Below are 15,469 nucleotides of genomic sequence, written 5' to 3' on the forward strand. Positions count from 1 at the left end.
CTGGGCTTTTGCCTTATTGTCTGTTTTGGACCAACGTCCAAGTGAAGCGTGGCTTCCATGTCTCCCACACAAGCCCCTACCCCTACGCACTTTTTATTTTTTGTTTGTTTTTTTAAATTCAATTGGAGAAATGCATATATACTTGTTAAGGTGAGGTAAGAAATGATCAATTTTATCTTCAATATCATGAATTTGAAACCTCATTCTACAGAAGAAAAAAATCATCCATTAAAGTTTCGTGGGAATCATTCAGTTGAACAGTTTAAGACCTTTTTTCTAAATTCATTTTGAACCAATATAAAGATTATTACCGTTTATATCAAGTAGTCACCGTTTCTGATTTTAGGATAAGATGATGACTCAATTAATGATTTTTACTTAATCATCAATTACTTAATTCAAAGATCTAATTGATAATTTTTATAGTTTAAGATCTTAATTAACTTTTAAAACAAATTTTGAGTTCATGTATATAGAATAATTTTGGATCAAATAATGTACTTATAAAGTGAGACTCTTATATGGACTCACACGAGGAGGAACCAACAGGTGCAATGCACCAAGGATCGTAGATAATCACCTAAATCGATCTTTATTTGTGAAATGTTGATTACACTTTTAATAAGGGGCGACTTTAGTATTTTAGAAACTATAGATCTAGCTTTAATATATATACATTTATAAATTTAAATTTAATAAATACAAAATTTAATTAATTTTTGAACCAAATAAAATGAAAGCCCTCAACAGTGAAATTAAAGATTAAACCTAGGGACAATTTGTAAAGAATCAAAACAATTAGTAATATAGTATACTTTAAAAGTGAAGGCACTCAAAAGTGAATTGAGGTTTTTTTTATCAATTTGTTTCAAATAAATCATTCATATAATTTTCCCTTAATCATTTTAATAGTTTTTTTCTAACCAAAAAGAAATTTTAATAGTTTTTTTTAGTCTTTATATCCTCTATGCACACTTTGCCCATTTAATTACTGATATTGAGTTTTTATTACAATTGATTCTCAAAAATACCATTCATTTCAATTTAGGTCTTTGGTCAAGAGGTTTTATGGTCTTTGTCTTTGACTCACTCATTAAACGACTCATCATTCCTGCACCATACCATGCGCTTCTCCTCGATGAAATTTCCTTTAAATTTTTTTAAGTTCGTTTCCCCCCTTTGATTTAAAAAGCGGTACAAACCAATCTCACACAAAACAACATCAACAATGTAATTTTAACTTATCGGTGCAACTCGGAAACACCACTCGCTTCGTCCAGATCGCTCTTCTTCCACGTTATACCTTATTCCCACTCCTTTCATCTCCGCGATATCATGCACACCTCCGCTTTAAATCTTCACCGTCCTTAAATTTTCAGCTTCCTTTCAATCCCAATTCGGTAGCTTGGCTATTCTTCACCTAACAATCTATCGCTATTGGTTTCTCTTATATCCAGCTTCACATTTTCGAAAAGAAGAAAATGTCCAACATAAAAACATCAACCAACTGTAATTTTAGTCATTCCAACTTACCTTTGAAGTACAAAATCATAATAAAGCTACAATGGTGCAACTAATTTAACTGATGAGACACATACCAGTTTTGCTATAAAATTTCCTTTACTAAATGGAAAAAAATACAACTCATAGCAAAGCCCCAAACCCTGTAAAAGCTAATTCACTACCCAACATATTGTATAAAATCAAGATTTACACTTTCTCACGAATTCTATTAGCGGGGGCTAAGGGAATAATGCTGAGAATTTCTTCAAGGAATTTGATGTTAAAATCTGCTACCATGGCTTCAGATCACCAACAGGACCAGCAGTCCAGTTCAACACCTTCTCACCTGGCCTCAAGTAAATACTTCTATCATGTGGCAATTTACGCGCCAGTCCATTCAGAACTTGATGGAAGGCATCTCCCGCTTGAGCTGGTTGTGGGAAAAGCATTGCTTGCTTCATTGAAGGGTTCGCGAGCAATCTCTGTTTCCTCAGTATTACATCTGGAGGAATTGATGTGAGAATGGTGTCCAAGTTAGGCACATCTTTCTCATCAACATACACGCCGATATCTTCCCATGGGATTGCATCGGCAAAGGGTAAAACGATATCATCTGCTATAATGACAGGAATGCAACCAAATATCACTGCTTCTACCAATCTTGGACTCCATGGGGCCCAGCCAAGCGGACATAGACAGAATACTGCTCGTTGCATGTCTTCATAGTATGTTGTTGGGTGCTCTGTCGATATGTCGAAGAGCGGATTGTCTTTAAAGTTCTCCCACACTGCTGCTCGTGCACCTCTGCAACAATGGGAATGTCAGGTAATTTGCGAGTATCAGCAAAGAAAGATTAAACTCGACCTATTCTACATTATTAATGTAGCACAATACAACTAATTTTATCTGAATATTCTTTTCTTTTGAAATTGACAACAAAGCTTACTTCATGACTTAAGGACATTCTTTCCTACAGACAAGTTTCATCTGAACAGTTCAAGAAATGGACTTATGCCTTGAATGGTAAACCAGATGTAAGATATTTGACAACTTTGGAGTATCACAAAAACCAAATGTGAAATACCTTGCATAGTAGCCTCCTTCTGGATCATTTCCCACATCATAGAACAATCCTCGGAAGTAAACAAAGATAGATCGTGGGGTTTTCTCAGGAATCAAGTGGGCTTGCATTTTCTGTGGAGGTGCATATGGAGGAATTGTGATTGAGCCTTCGTTTAAGCAAACATGATTTTTTTGTCCAAAAGTTTGCACCAACGTAGCACGTTGAAGCATAGGAAGAATTCCTCTTTCAATGGCTTTCTCTTCCTACAAATATTATATGATTTTAACAAAATTATAGCAGTGTAAGTTAATTAGGAAATCCAGGATCATCTCATTTTTCAAGAAAACTTAAACATTGCCGCACTTTCAGAATCCATAAAATCAGATAACTGGGAAAAAAACAGCTTCTCACCCTGGAAACAATAACATGAAAGAAATAGATCTACTTTACCTGATAATGGAAGCAAGCTCCAAAGTCATGGGGCACTACAAAAAAGTGATCAGCTCCTTCAGTCCGATTCCAATAGGGCCAGTTTGAAGAAATAAGCTGGATTGCACTTCTCATCATTCTTGGTGATTTAAAAGGTAAAGGAAGGCCATTTGGTGTCAAGTCACAAGTGGTGTACACAGGGGTATAGAACCAATCAGCCTCCTTAGGATTCAGTGTTCGAACTGGGCTAGACATGAGAAAACGATGCATAAAGATCTCAGCAGCAAACATGTGATTGAGGCATCTTGGATCCTTTTGTAGGATTTTCTTGTTGTATTTGCTTGGAAGTTCATAAACGAAAACTTTTAATCTGCCCACAGGATTATCTTCCAAGACATCACCAGCGCTACCTACATGTCATGCAACCCCAATCTTACACTACGTCTTGCACATGGAACTTTACAGAGAGCTAAACAGTTTTATTAACATAGTAATGACAGTATATGCAGAAAAAACTTCAACATAAAGAATAAAGACCTATTTTGGTCCTTCTCTTGTTTTAACCTTTACCATATCAACATTCATTCACCAATTAGGTATACAGATCTACCACAAGATGTCTGATAGATTTACTGCTCAAATTTCCTTATTCATACAACTTAATAGAAACTGAAGCATCAGTTTAATACAACTTCCCAGAGTCTTTCTAAGTTCAAATAACACTGGGCAACATCAAATAGGCAGGACAAACATCAGCTGATGGACTAAGATTAAAAAAAAAAACCTTTTACTCTTTCTATATATACCGATACTCCTACTAAGTACGGATGTCAAGTATATTCCATTCCATCCAGTTATCAAGTTATTTCAAAGATATTTTTAGTCAATCTACTCAGATGAACTGAGTCCAAATGTGGGTAAGCATTTTCTATTCGATTTAGGATAAATCTAAGACATTATATAGCTAGAATGATAAGCTCGAAAGCACCCCTTTGTACATTTAACTTAAGTATCTTTCTACCCTTTCCAAGTGATAAGACAACAGAGTATATACTATCCTGCCATGGACAATACATGATAATAACAAGCACCATTTACTTGTGTTTCAAACCTAATTTATTGTCTGACCAAACCCCTAATTAGTGTCTAATCAATTATATTCAAGCCAGGACTATCTCAGGTATCATGCACATACAATTTGAGTTCAAATTGCATCTCATAGACGTCTAACTGTACCAGAATACCTATCCACTTAATACCCAACCCAAGGACGAAATGGGGCAAAGCAGCAAAAAAGGGTATGGTAGCAATTGATCATCCTCTAGATGTAACCCCAAAGCAAGTAAAATGGAGGAAACAGATTACCCTAATCAATGATTGAAATACATAGCCCTCCAACACCAACCTATTTCACCTACTCTAAAGTAATATGTGTAGTTAGCACGGATTTTGATACTTTGGATCAGTATTTTAAAGTTGGACGATTAGTAAACTACACGAATGGAGTTACCTATGATTTCGGTAAAATGAAATTAAAATTAACCTCAAAGAACAATGTCAACTACGCAGAAGACACTTGGACTGGTGTTAGAAACTAACCCCTGAGCTTCAACTCGAGCGGATCCCAAAAATTCAGGTATTCCAACAATGCTACGAGAACCAAGGGATCAAAACCCTAAAACTTAGCCATTAAAATCCAGATACAAGGACTACTAAATCCATAAATCAACCGTATAAACATACAGAGATTCAAATGACAATTAAACTTATTGCCAATCTACCACCATATAGAGAGAGAAGAAAGCCCACCTGAAATTCTCTCTGTGGGTTGACTCCTGCCCAGCTTCAAAGCACAAACACTCGATACAAAAACAGCATACCAGAGAATTCCAACGAAAGCCCACTTCCAAATCTCCATTTTTACCTTTATCCCCTTAAATCAGAAACAAATTGAAATAAATCTATGGAAGAAGTCAGTTCAAAGAAGAAAACCCAGATGAGAAGGGGAGCAGAGTTCCTGAGGAAGTGACAAAGGGGGAGGAGTTTTAGCAGCGAAAGGAGGAGGAAGAAGAAGTTGAAATGTCACAAGAAGAAGTAGTTGCAGAGGTTTCTTAGAAAAGGAAGAAATGGGTTTGTTTCATCAATGGAGAAACAAGTAACAACGAGAGAGATTGATAGAGAAGGCGAAGCAAATATGGTTGAACCAAGAGATTCTTGAAGAAGCTGTATTACTATAAATTAAATATAATCTGTGAGTTCGATGGAAAGTCCACCTCATTACCTGATCCCAGATTTTCATTGTTCAACCATCATCAACCTTTTCTTATTATTATATATAAATTAAATTTACAATTTTTTGAGTAAAAATTCATTTTTGTTTATCATTTTCAAATATTACGTGTTTTGGGGGCTCAAATTGTTTATTCCTAAAAACATTTTCTTACTCAATGAAAAACTTAACACGAGTAATTTGATTTTTGAAGTAAAATAGGACCAAATTTGCAATTATAGAAGAATTCGAAAATTATTTTGTAATATTTTATATAGTTATACAGTGTCTTTTATACTTACTTTGTTTTTTTATAAAATAAATTTTACTTTGTTTTTTTCACCATTAGATGAGCTTACTTTATCAAAGTTCATCATTATTCAATAATGGAATATGATGGAAAAAACAAAATAAGATTATATATTCTATTTCAGTTTTTTTTGAAAATATATATTCTATTTCAATTAAATACCATACGTTGCTTTCTTTTTATATATATTTAGAAATTTTTATATGTTTTCGTGGTATTGCTTCTTTAGAGAATATTGATTTTCTTTTATTTCCTTCAATTAAAACATTATTTCATTTTCATCAACAACAATAATAATAATGATAGGCAGTTTGTTTTCAAATTTCCAAATTGTTTTTAGTTTTTAGTTCAAACAGTCGATAATATAATGTTTTTTTATAAAATTTTCTGACTATTCGGTCTGAAGTTCGTCAGAGACCTTTAAATTGATCATTTCCGAGGTTCGTCAGACACCTTTAAATTGATCATTTCCCAAATTAAAGTTTTCTCGATAATATAATGTTTAGTTAGGTTTTATAGCTTTATTTATTAGAAACAAGGGTTAATTAAAAAAAAAACATTATAGTTTCGCGTTTTTACAGTTCGGTACATGTGACTTTTTTAGTCCCACCACATGATTTATACCATTAACAAAAATGGGGCAATTTTTTTCTAAAAAAAAAAGACAATCCATGCGATTTCTACCATTAGAAAAAACGAGCAAAAAACCACCATATGAAAATGGGAGCGAAATCTTAAACATGTATACAGTAAATAAAAACATCATCGATGGTTTTAATCGTTGAGTGAATTCCCACACGGTTGAAACATAAATTTCATATAATTATCTGTTAGTTCATTAATCATTTTACTATCATCTTCACTTACACATTTTCATATTCCTTCTTTGTTAAGAAGAACAAGAGAGAGTAAAAAAAGAAGAAGTGAAAAGTGAAAAAAATTCCCGAAAATACCACTCCATTTTAACTATGTTAAGGAATTTGCAAAAACGGTAAAAACTACATGGTTAATTTTGGAGTAAAAAAACCACAAGTATCGATTTGCAAAAACGTAAAAACAATGAGTTTTTTTTAAATAATCATAGAAACAACAAATGTTTAGATATTTTCACTAAAAAAAAAAAAAATGAAAACACTTTTCATAATTATTTAATTTCAACAAAATCATCCTATCATATTTTCATAAACACATGTTGCTTTACTCAACAGGATTTCTATTTCATAAGTGTATCTTGTTCCTTGTTGAATAATTAAAACGATACTGATACTAATGATTTGAAGTAATGGAGAGCAATTCATAAAAATATATTCAAAATCTTGGATATATATAAACTAAAAAAAATAAAAAAAATTAAATGTTACCTTTAACCGTAACATTAAAACTTTTATAAAAAAAAAAAAAACCTTTTAACAGATAATTTTAAAGTTTTATTTATTTATATATATAAATTACTATGCTATCAGTAGCAAAATAGCTCATCAAGGTTGATATGTATACATCCTATTCATTTTAACGAGAGAGTATGATGTAATGAAAAGGGACAGAGACCCCCAATAAGTCTGCCACAAGCGAGAACGAGAATGGGACTACTAAAAAAAAATAACCCTCACCTAACAATAGAAAACCTTTCTCGAATGCAGGATTAAATTCCAGAAACTCTGCCGCCCTTATTCATCTATACTCGCTGCCACGCAACGCACTCTCCAGATAAGAAGCAAAACGCGCTGTATAATGAGTGGTTCATTATATCCCATTGAGATACTCTGACCATTCAATCACATCACATGTGACACTATTAAATCATATTTTTTATTAATATTTGGATAAATAATTTATTAGTCCCCGTGTTTTTACTTAATACACTGTTTAGTCCCTCTATTTTGAAAAACATATTATAAGATCCATATCTATTGTCAATAGTAACAATTTAGTCATTTTGTCTAGTTTTTTTAAATTTTTAACCGAACATATCTTAGCTTTCAGGATAACTATAGTAGATATTGTTATTTTCCAGCTGTCTCTTTATGCCAAATATAACGGTTAAAAAGCTAAAAAAAATTAGACAGAATGACCAAAGGGTTAATATTGACAACGATAGGGATCTTATAATGTGTTTTTCAAAATAGGAGGACTAAACAGTGTGTTAGATAAAAATGAATGGACTAATAAATTATTTACCCTTAATTTTTTTAATATACTCTAATAGCCATAATGGATTTCTCTAATATCAAAGGGACATGTAATGAGCTCGGAACTACCAATAAATATCTCTTGGAGCGCAAATCCGTTTAACAACAGCGGAAATAATCAACCTTGGCTCTGTATCCCGGAACTAGGAGGTTACTACACCAGAGGAGCAATTTCCGTTGTTCCACGAACTAAGAGCGCACACCAAGTACAGAGGGGGGTGGCGACTACTGAGAGAGGGAACAGAGGAATTGTCTTTATGCAATATCTGATCTTTTGCCTAGGGTAAACTAGCTAGTGTATTCTGTGTGTTATGTTTAAGCTCCATAGCTATCTATTTATAGCTATACTAAACTTAAAAGCCTAACCTTAACAGATCAAGTTACGGGTGGACCATAAATGGATCGGTAAATGGGACATACACGTTTACTCCATTTATTCCTATATCATTAATTTAACTACACAATTTATTTTCTAACAAAATAAAATATATAGCAAACTATATAAATATATGTAATTTTTTTTTGTAAATTTGTAGGGTATATATATCAAAATATATAAATTTTAAAAAAAAATATATAAGTGTTACACTTGGAGCAATGGTAATATTAGGGATGACACCGGGTAGGGTACCTGCGAAATCCCAAACGCTTACCCGTTTATTTTTTAATTATCTGTACCCGTCTCGTTACTTTAACAGGTATACTGGATATCCATGAGTACCCTTACATGTTAAGAATCAAGATATAAAACAAAAAATACTACAAATTTAACAATTTATAAATCCATCTAAAAATTAAACAAATTAAACCTTAATCAATAAAAATAAAGTAGCTTAATGTTATTGATTGAAAAACAAAAGATTGAGTTTTGAATCCCACCTCTTACATCTAGCTAATATGATCCTTCCAAAGATGGAAAAAAGAATGACAATTTGATATGTTGAAAATGCATGGAATGGGGTTTACATAGGCGTTGGATCCAATAACGTGCAAGCAGTGGCGGATCCAGGATTTGAGGGAGGGGGTAAAATTCTATGTAAATTTTTTTAGACAAAATAGCATTAATTGAAAAAAATAGGCAAAAGGCATCCTAAGGCCCCTGACCTTTCCTTGTTTGATGTATTAAGCCCTCGATCTTTCATTTAGACACATTGAGCTCTTGATCTTTCATTGTTTGGTACATTAAGTCATCGATCTTTCATTTAGACACATTAAGACCTTGATCTTTCATATATGAGTGTATTAGGTCCTTTTGTAAATCAATTCATATATGGACGTATTAAGGGTATGTTTGGTTCAACTGTTAGCTAATAGATGTTGCTGTTAGCTGTTTGCGGTTGTAGTAAGTTGTTTGTTATTAGTTGTTTAATTATTAGTGTTTTACTCCAAACCGTAGGAAACATAGCGTTTGGTTAGGTTTATATAACCGCGGTGCTTAGTATTTTCAATGGACACTGCAGCATATTTTAAATTAGCACCATTAATATAGAAATCAAATTTTATTTTATTTTTCTTTTGAATTTGGTTATTCACCCTTAGATCTAAACTTATTAAATCTGAGTATTGATATGATTCTAATAAGTCTAGATCTAACGGTGAATAATATTTAGTGTCACTTAGAGCAATATCGATACAATGTAAAGGGTAAACAAACTGAAATTACAAAAGAAAGAAAATATTTTGGATATATATGGATTATTAGTGTATGCGTTATTTATTTATTTCTTGAAGCAATGTGTTTCTTAGTTGTATCTAATATATCTTATTAAAATCATAAAATAATAATAATAATAAAAAAAAGTGGTTCCGTTGAAGATCCATAAGATCTGGATAATGGATTTAAAGGTTGTGTTGAGTGAGTTGGGCTAATGTTTTCCCGCCCACTTAAATCAAGCGATTTTTTCATGAAAATTAAATTATTATTTTAATATATTTTAAGGATTCAAATTTATAAATTAGACGTGTAAAATATATTTTATAGAATTAAAATTTATGAATTGGGATGTAAAATTTATAAATTAAAGTATAAAAATATATTTGATTTATAATATATAAAAAATAATGATATATTTTAGAATTTATTTTTGTAATATGATTTAATTATAATTTTTACAACTAATATTATTTTCATGTAAAAAATCTAAAATTATAATTACAGGGTTAGGATATGCTTACTTTATAAGTAAGCCTTATTTTGTTTTATTCACCATTGGATGGTGATGAACTTTGACAAAGTAAGCTCGTCCAATGGTATAAAAAACAAAGTAAGCATATATAAGACATACTAGAAAAAAAAATAATTCTAAATAAGTCATTATTTTCTATATATCACAAATAAAATATGCTTTTATATCCTAATTAAAAAAATTTAAACCCCAATTTATAAATTCTAAACTCTAAAAAATATATCCTAAACCCCTAATTTATAAACCATAGCCTTAAAATATATTAAAAATAATGATTTCTGATTTTTATAATTCATGTTATTGCTTGACATAGTTGTAAAGTATTAAATGATGGAATTGTTTTATAAATATTAAAAAAATAAAGCTAAAAATATTACTCCATCCATTTCATATTACATGCCTTTTTCGAGATTTTTTTAGTTTCATATTACATGTCATATTATATGATCAATACACATTAAGTCACATTCTGTGCAAGCACTATAAAACGTAGGTTTATGAAAAGTAATTAAAATAATGGATTTATCATATAATAAATAAATAGTGAAATCAATAAATAAAGGACAATTTCTACCAATAAATAAATAAATAAATAAAGGACAATAATTTTTTTTCCTAATATTATAATTTCTATACAACTCTAAAAAAAGATATGTAATATGAAACGAATGGAGTAGTTGATAATGTTAAATTTTAAATTTTAAAATAAATAATTTTTTTTTTTGGAACAGAAGGAAGGGCCTAGGCCCCGGAAACAAACAAACCAAAAACTAATCTAGATTCCGAGCTCTCCTGAGGATGCCCGAACCAGAATTGTCTGAATCAATGATGTCCATTAAGCCTGCAGGGGGATTCTCACACTCGTGATACCCTAAACACCTTTCGCCTGCGAAATTTACCATAAAATCCGCTGCTCTATTCCCTTCACGAAGGACATGAACAACTTTGACATCCCAATTCGAACCAATCTGTTTTCGACATTCCTCAAGAAGCCAATCATACCGATGTACCCGATACCCTTTTGTTCTGATAAGCTCCACCGTTGATTGAGAATCGAGCTCAAAAATTACCTTCTTCCACCCCTTTCTCCTGGCAAGTTCCAACCCGTAATAGAGGCCCCAAATCTCCGCCAGATCCACGGAGCAGTTACCCAACCTGCAGAAAAATCCCCCTAACCAGCTTCCGTTACTGTCCCGGGCGAGCCCGCCGCAAGTCGCGCGACCTGAAATGTTACTCCGAGCCCCATCGCAGTTGAACTTGATCCATCCCTCCGTCGTTGGCAACCACTGAACCAGACGATCCCGCGTATGCGGCGGCGCAGCACACGCGTTCCGACAGGTCCTCACCGCCTCAGCTTGCTCCGACGCGGCGCGAATAACAGTGTCAATCTTTTCCGTCAGCCCTCGACCGACGCCTTCAAACACCAATTCATTCCTCCATTTCCAAAATAACCAGCAGCATGTTCCAAAAACAATTGCCCAAGAAATACCATTCCACTTCCCTCTATCCTGTAACTTACACAACATCCACGGTTTAACCTCCCCTGAGAAGAACTCCGTCTGCCGATTCAAAGGAATGAAGAAAGTCCAGATTCTCCTTGCTTCACTACAATCCCGGAGAAGATGAATTAGATCTTCTCTAGATCCACAGATCCCGCAATCCTCATCACTGCTGATATGCCTCCTGACCCGGTCGGCATTGGTAAGAACAGCCTCATGCCCCATAGTCCAGAGAAACATTTTAATTCTCTCGGTTACCTTAGCTTCCCAGATACACATCCAATCTGCAGCCGACCAACTCGTTTCAGTAGCAGCAGATTGGTTGAATTGGAGCGCATAAGCCGTTTTCGTCGAGAAGCTGCCTGTTTTGCTCGGTTCCCAACTCCAACTGTCCATGTTATCGTCATTACTGAACAGGACTATAGAGGCAAGATTGTGCAGCTCGTCCTGAGGAAGCACACTACGTAATCTGTCCCAATCCCAGCCATGCCCTTCAACCCAGTAATCTGCCACATTCTGACTCATCTCCTCCTCCGACAAGGGGGCAAGAGCTTTGTCAATAAGTTTACCAGCCTGAAGCCAGTTATCTGACCAGAACCGAGTGTTCCGCCCATTTCTAACAAGATGGCAAATGCCTTTTTTCAGAATATCCGCTCCTAGGACAATTCCCTTCCAAACTGCGCTTTGCGGGTTCCGTTTTTTGAACATATCCAGCCCGCCCTTGTTCCCCCCATAAATACCTTTGAGCACTTTGGCCCAGACGCAGTCATGTTCAGTGAGCATCCTCCAGCCTAATTTCGCAATATTCGCGAGATTGGCTTCTCTGACCTGGCGAACACCGAGACCCCCTTGATCCTTAGTTTTGCATACCACCTCCCATTTAACCAGGTGAGTCTTCCTCCTACTACTCTCATTCCCCCAGATAAATCTTCTGTTAATGCTGTCCAAACATTTGCTAACGCTTACTGGAAAGACCGAAGTTTGCATTGCATAAATGGGCAGGGCAGACAGTACTGCCTTAACCAGCGCAGTTCTTCCTGCAAGTGACAGACTCTTCTCCTTCCAACCGGTGAGGCGATTCTGAACTCTATCAATCACATAGTCAAAAGAATGTTTGTTGACCCTCTCATGAGCAAGATAAATGCCTAGATACTTTCCAAGGTTCCTGGTACTTTTGATCCCTAGGGCCCCTGATATCCGGTTCTTAAGCTGGTCCTGAACGCCATTGGAAAAGAAACAACAGGATTTTTCAAGACTAACCTTTTGGCCCGATTCATCACAAAACAACCCCAGGATGTTTTTAATGACCTCCGCTTGCTTCACGGACGCTTCAGACATCAAGACAATATCATCAGCGAAGAAACAATGAGACAGTTTAGGCCCATTCTTTGATAGAGTGACTGGGACCCACTCCCCTGCTTCCACCGCATCCTGGATAAGGTGATTCAGCCTTTCAAGACAGAGAACAAAAAGATAAGGAGACAGCGGATCCCCTTGCCTAAGCCCCCTAGACGGCTTGAACCCATCCCCTTTCTCTCCATTCCAAAGAACATGCATGGTCGGGGTAGTAACACAGCTCATGATCACAGAAATTAGCCCTGGGGGAAGGCCAAGCCTGTTCAGGGTATCTTGTAAGAAATTCCAGTTAATCCGATCATAAGCCTTTTCAAGATCAAGCTTCAAGAGCATTTGCTTCTTCTTGTTCTTCTTGCATTGGAAGGAGAAGATAGTTTTGAGTCTGTTCGTAATACATTTTGTGATAAGCTTGTAGCTAACATTGCATAAGCTGATTGGTCTGAATTTCGTGAGGCTGTCAGGATCTTTGACTTTTGGGATAAGAGAGATAAGGGTACTGTTCATTCCCTCCTCGAGGACCCCGGTGTTCAGCCCACGAAGAACACACCCCATGGTGCTTGTTCCAACCGTGTCCCAGAACCGCTGAAAGAACCCTGCTTGGAACCCATCCGGCCCAGGAGCTTTCCAGGGGGCCATACTCCGGAGAGCATTCTTCACCTCTTCTATTATAAACGGTTGGTTCAGCTCTGTGTAACTCGAGCTAGTGATCTCAGGAAAACCATGAGCCGAATGGATGGGGACCCTGTTAGGCATCTCATCTGAATACAGCTGGAAGAAGACGCTATCAGCCATAGAGCGCAAAACCCGTGCATCCCAGATCCAATTACCTTCGTTACTCCGCAGCCCCATCTTCCAGTTTCGACGATTTCTAATGACCGTTGATAAATGAAAAAACTTGGTATTCATGTCCCCCTCCTTGAGCCACTACACACGAGATCGCTGTGCCCAGAAGAGTTCCTCCTACTTAAGGATGGTATTTAGCTCTTGCCTAACTTTATTTTCAAGCCGGAGCATCCCATTAGTGCACTGAATAGCCAACTTCTTCTGAATCCCTCCCAAATGAGCAAAAGCTCTCTTTTTGCGGTTAACAAGGTTTCCAAAATCCGTCTTGTGCCACTCCAGGAGCCTCTCCGCCAAGCTACTCAGAGCGCTTCCAAGGGGGGCCGTATCATTCTAGTGGTGGTTAATCAAATCTTTCACGGTAGTACCTTCCAGCCAGGCGTTCATAAAGCGAAAGGGGCTTTTGATACTATGAGAATTATTCAGAACATCAATCAAAATCGGAGTATGGTCAGACTGTGATCTCGGTAGATTTCTCACTACTGCGGAAGGGAACCGAAGCCGCCATTCAGAGTTACACAAACCCCTATCAAGTCTGCAGGCTACACGGGTTCTTGGGGTTGAGCCCCTGTACCAAGTAAATTTTGGCCCCTCGTACCCCAAATCCACAAGCTCAAGGTCATTAATCCAAGAGATGAAGGGATTACACCTGTTCAGCGTTCTGATCGACCCTCCCTGCTTCTCACTTCCATCCTTAATACAATTGAAATCCCCGCAAAGAAGCCAGGGACCCGTAGTGTGTCTGCTGAGCTGACAAGTATCCTCAAAGAATTTTCTTTTATGCACCAGCTGAGGTCTAACGTAAACCGCCGTCAAGTCAAAAAACTGGTCCTTCCATTCCCCTTCTTTTAACGCAACAGTACAGTGAATAAACTGATAGTTCTTCTCCTTCACATTAACTTGAACCTGGGCTTCATCCCAGAACAGCCAAACTCCTCCACTAAAACCCTGCGCTTCCACTATTTCGCATCTATTGAACCCCATCTTCCTACCCATAACCAGCGCCCGAGAACCCGGGATCCGAGTTTCAAGGAGGCCAACAATATCGGGCTTATGAACCTTTACCGTGTGTCTTAAAGATCTCTGAAAATTAGTGCCACCGGCACCAAAGCAGTTCCAGATGATAATCTTCATAATCAATGAGATAACAGGAACGGGGTGCCCAAGGCAGATCAATTCAGATTCCGGCCTGGAGGCTGATCCTCCAATCTTACCGATTTACCCAAACTTTGCACTACAGATCTCTCTCTTAGCTTCTGAATCAACCTATCATTCCCTTTGAAAACAAGCTCTTCTTGTTGCACATTAGCGTTGAGAGAACTGAGTGGTTCTCTGTGGTCCAAAGAAAACCTGGATCTCTTCCCTCTCCCAACCATAGCATCCGATGATTCATTCTCCCGAAATCCGTCAATAAACACACTACCTTCTTTTTCGATGTCCATCGAGACATTGCCCAGGGTTGCAAACTTGTTTGGGTGAATATCCAACCCTTGTCCCTTATTTTCCTTCTGTTTACTAGCAAGCTTACCCGTCCCCTTGTGTTTCTGCTTTTGGGTGATCTTGCCTCCTGTAATCTCCTTCTCACTTCTATCTGTCACCAAAGCACTGAATCCAGTGAATTTTTCTTTGCTTGTGCTTCCCTATTCTAGACCCTGCTTCCCTGCGGATGGATTTGGATTTGCTTCATTCCCACTATCAGGTTTCCCTTTATTAGCATATCCCTGCATCGAGTTTCTGGCAGGATACTTCCGTCTAGGCACAAGCATCCAGGGGCCATATACCTCCGAACCTGCATCCTGGTTATCAATTTCGGAATCAGGCATCG

The 15,469-nt window shown here is 36.3% G+C and overlaps 1 protein-coding gene across 1 annotated transcript; it reads right to left on the reverse strand.

Moving 5' to 3' along the window:
- Nucleotides 1–1,499: 1,499 nt before the first annotated feature.
- LOC136227534 (probable beta-1,4-xylosyltransferase IRX10L) lies at nt 1,500–5,299 on the reverse strand. Its single transcript, XM_066016231.1, has 4 exons — nt 4,805–5,299; nt 3,017–3,405; nt 2,588–2,829; nt 1,500–2,307 (listed from the first exon to the last, which is right to left on the reverse strand). The coding sequence occupies exons 1-4, from the start codon at nt 4,911–4,913 to the stop codon at nt 1,794–1,796; spliced, it is 1,254 nt and encodes a 417-aa protein (XP_065872303.1). The 5' UTR covers nt 4,914–5,299; the 3' UTR covers nt 1,500–1,793.
- Nucleotides 5,300–15,469: the final 10,170 nt, after the last annotated feature.

Source organism: Euphorbia lathyris, chromosome 1, assembly GCF_963576675.1.
Source record: "Euphorbia lathyris chromosome 1, ddEupLath1.1, whole genome shotgun sequence".
Lineage (NCBI taxonomy): Eukaryota > Viridiplantae > Streptophyta > Magnoliopsida > Malpighiales > Euphorbiaceae > Euphorbia > Euphorbia lathyris.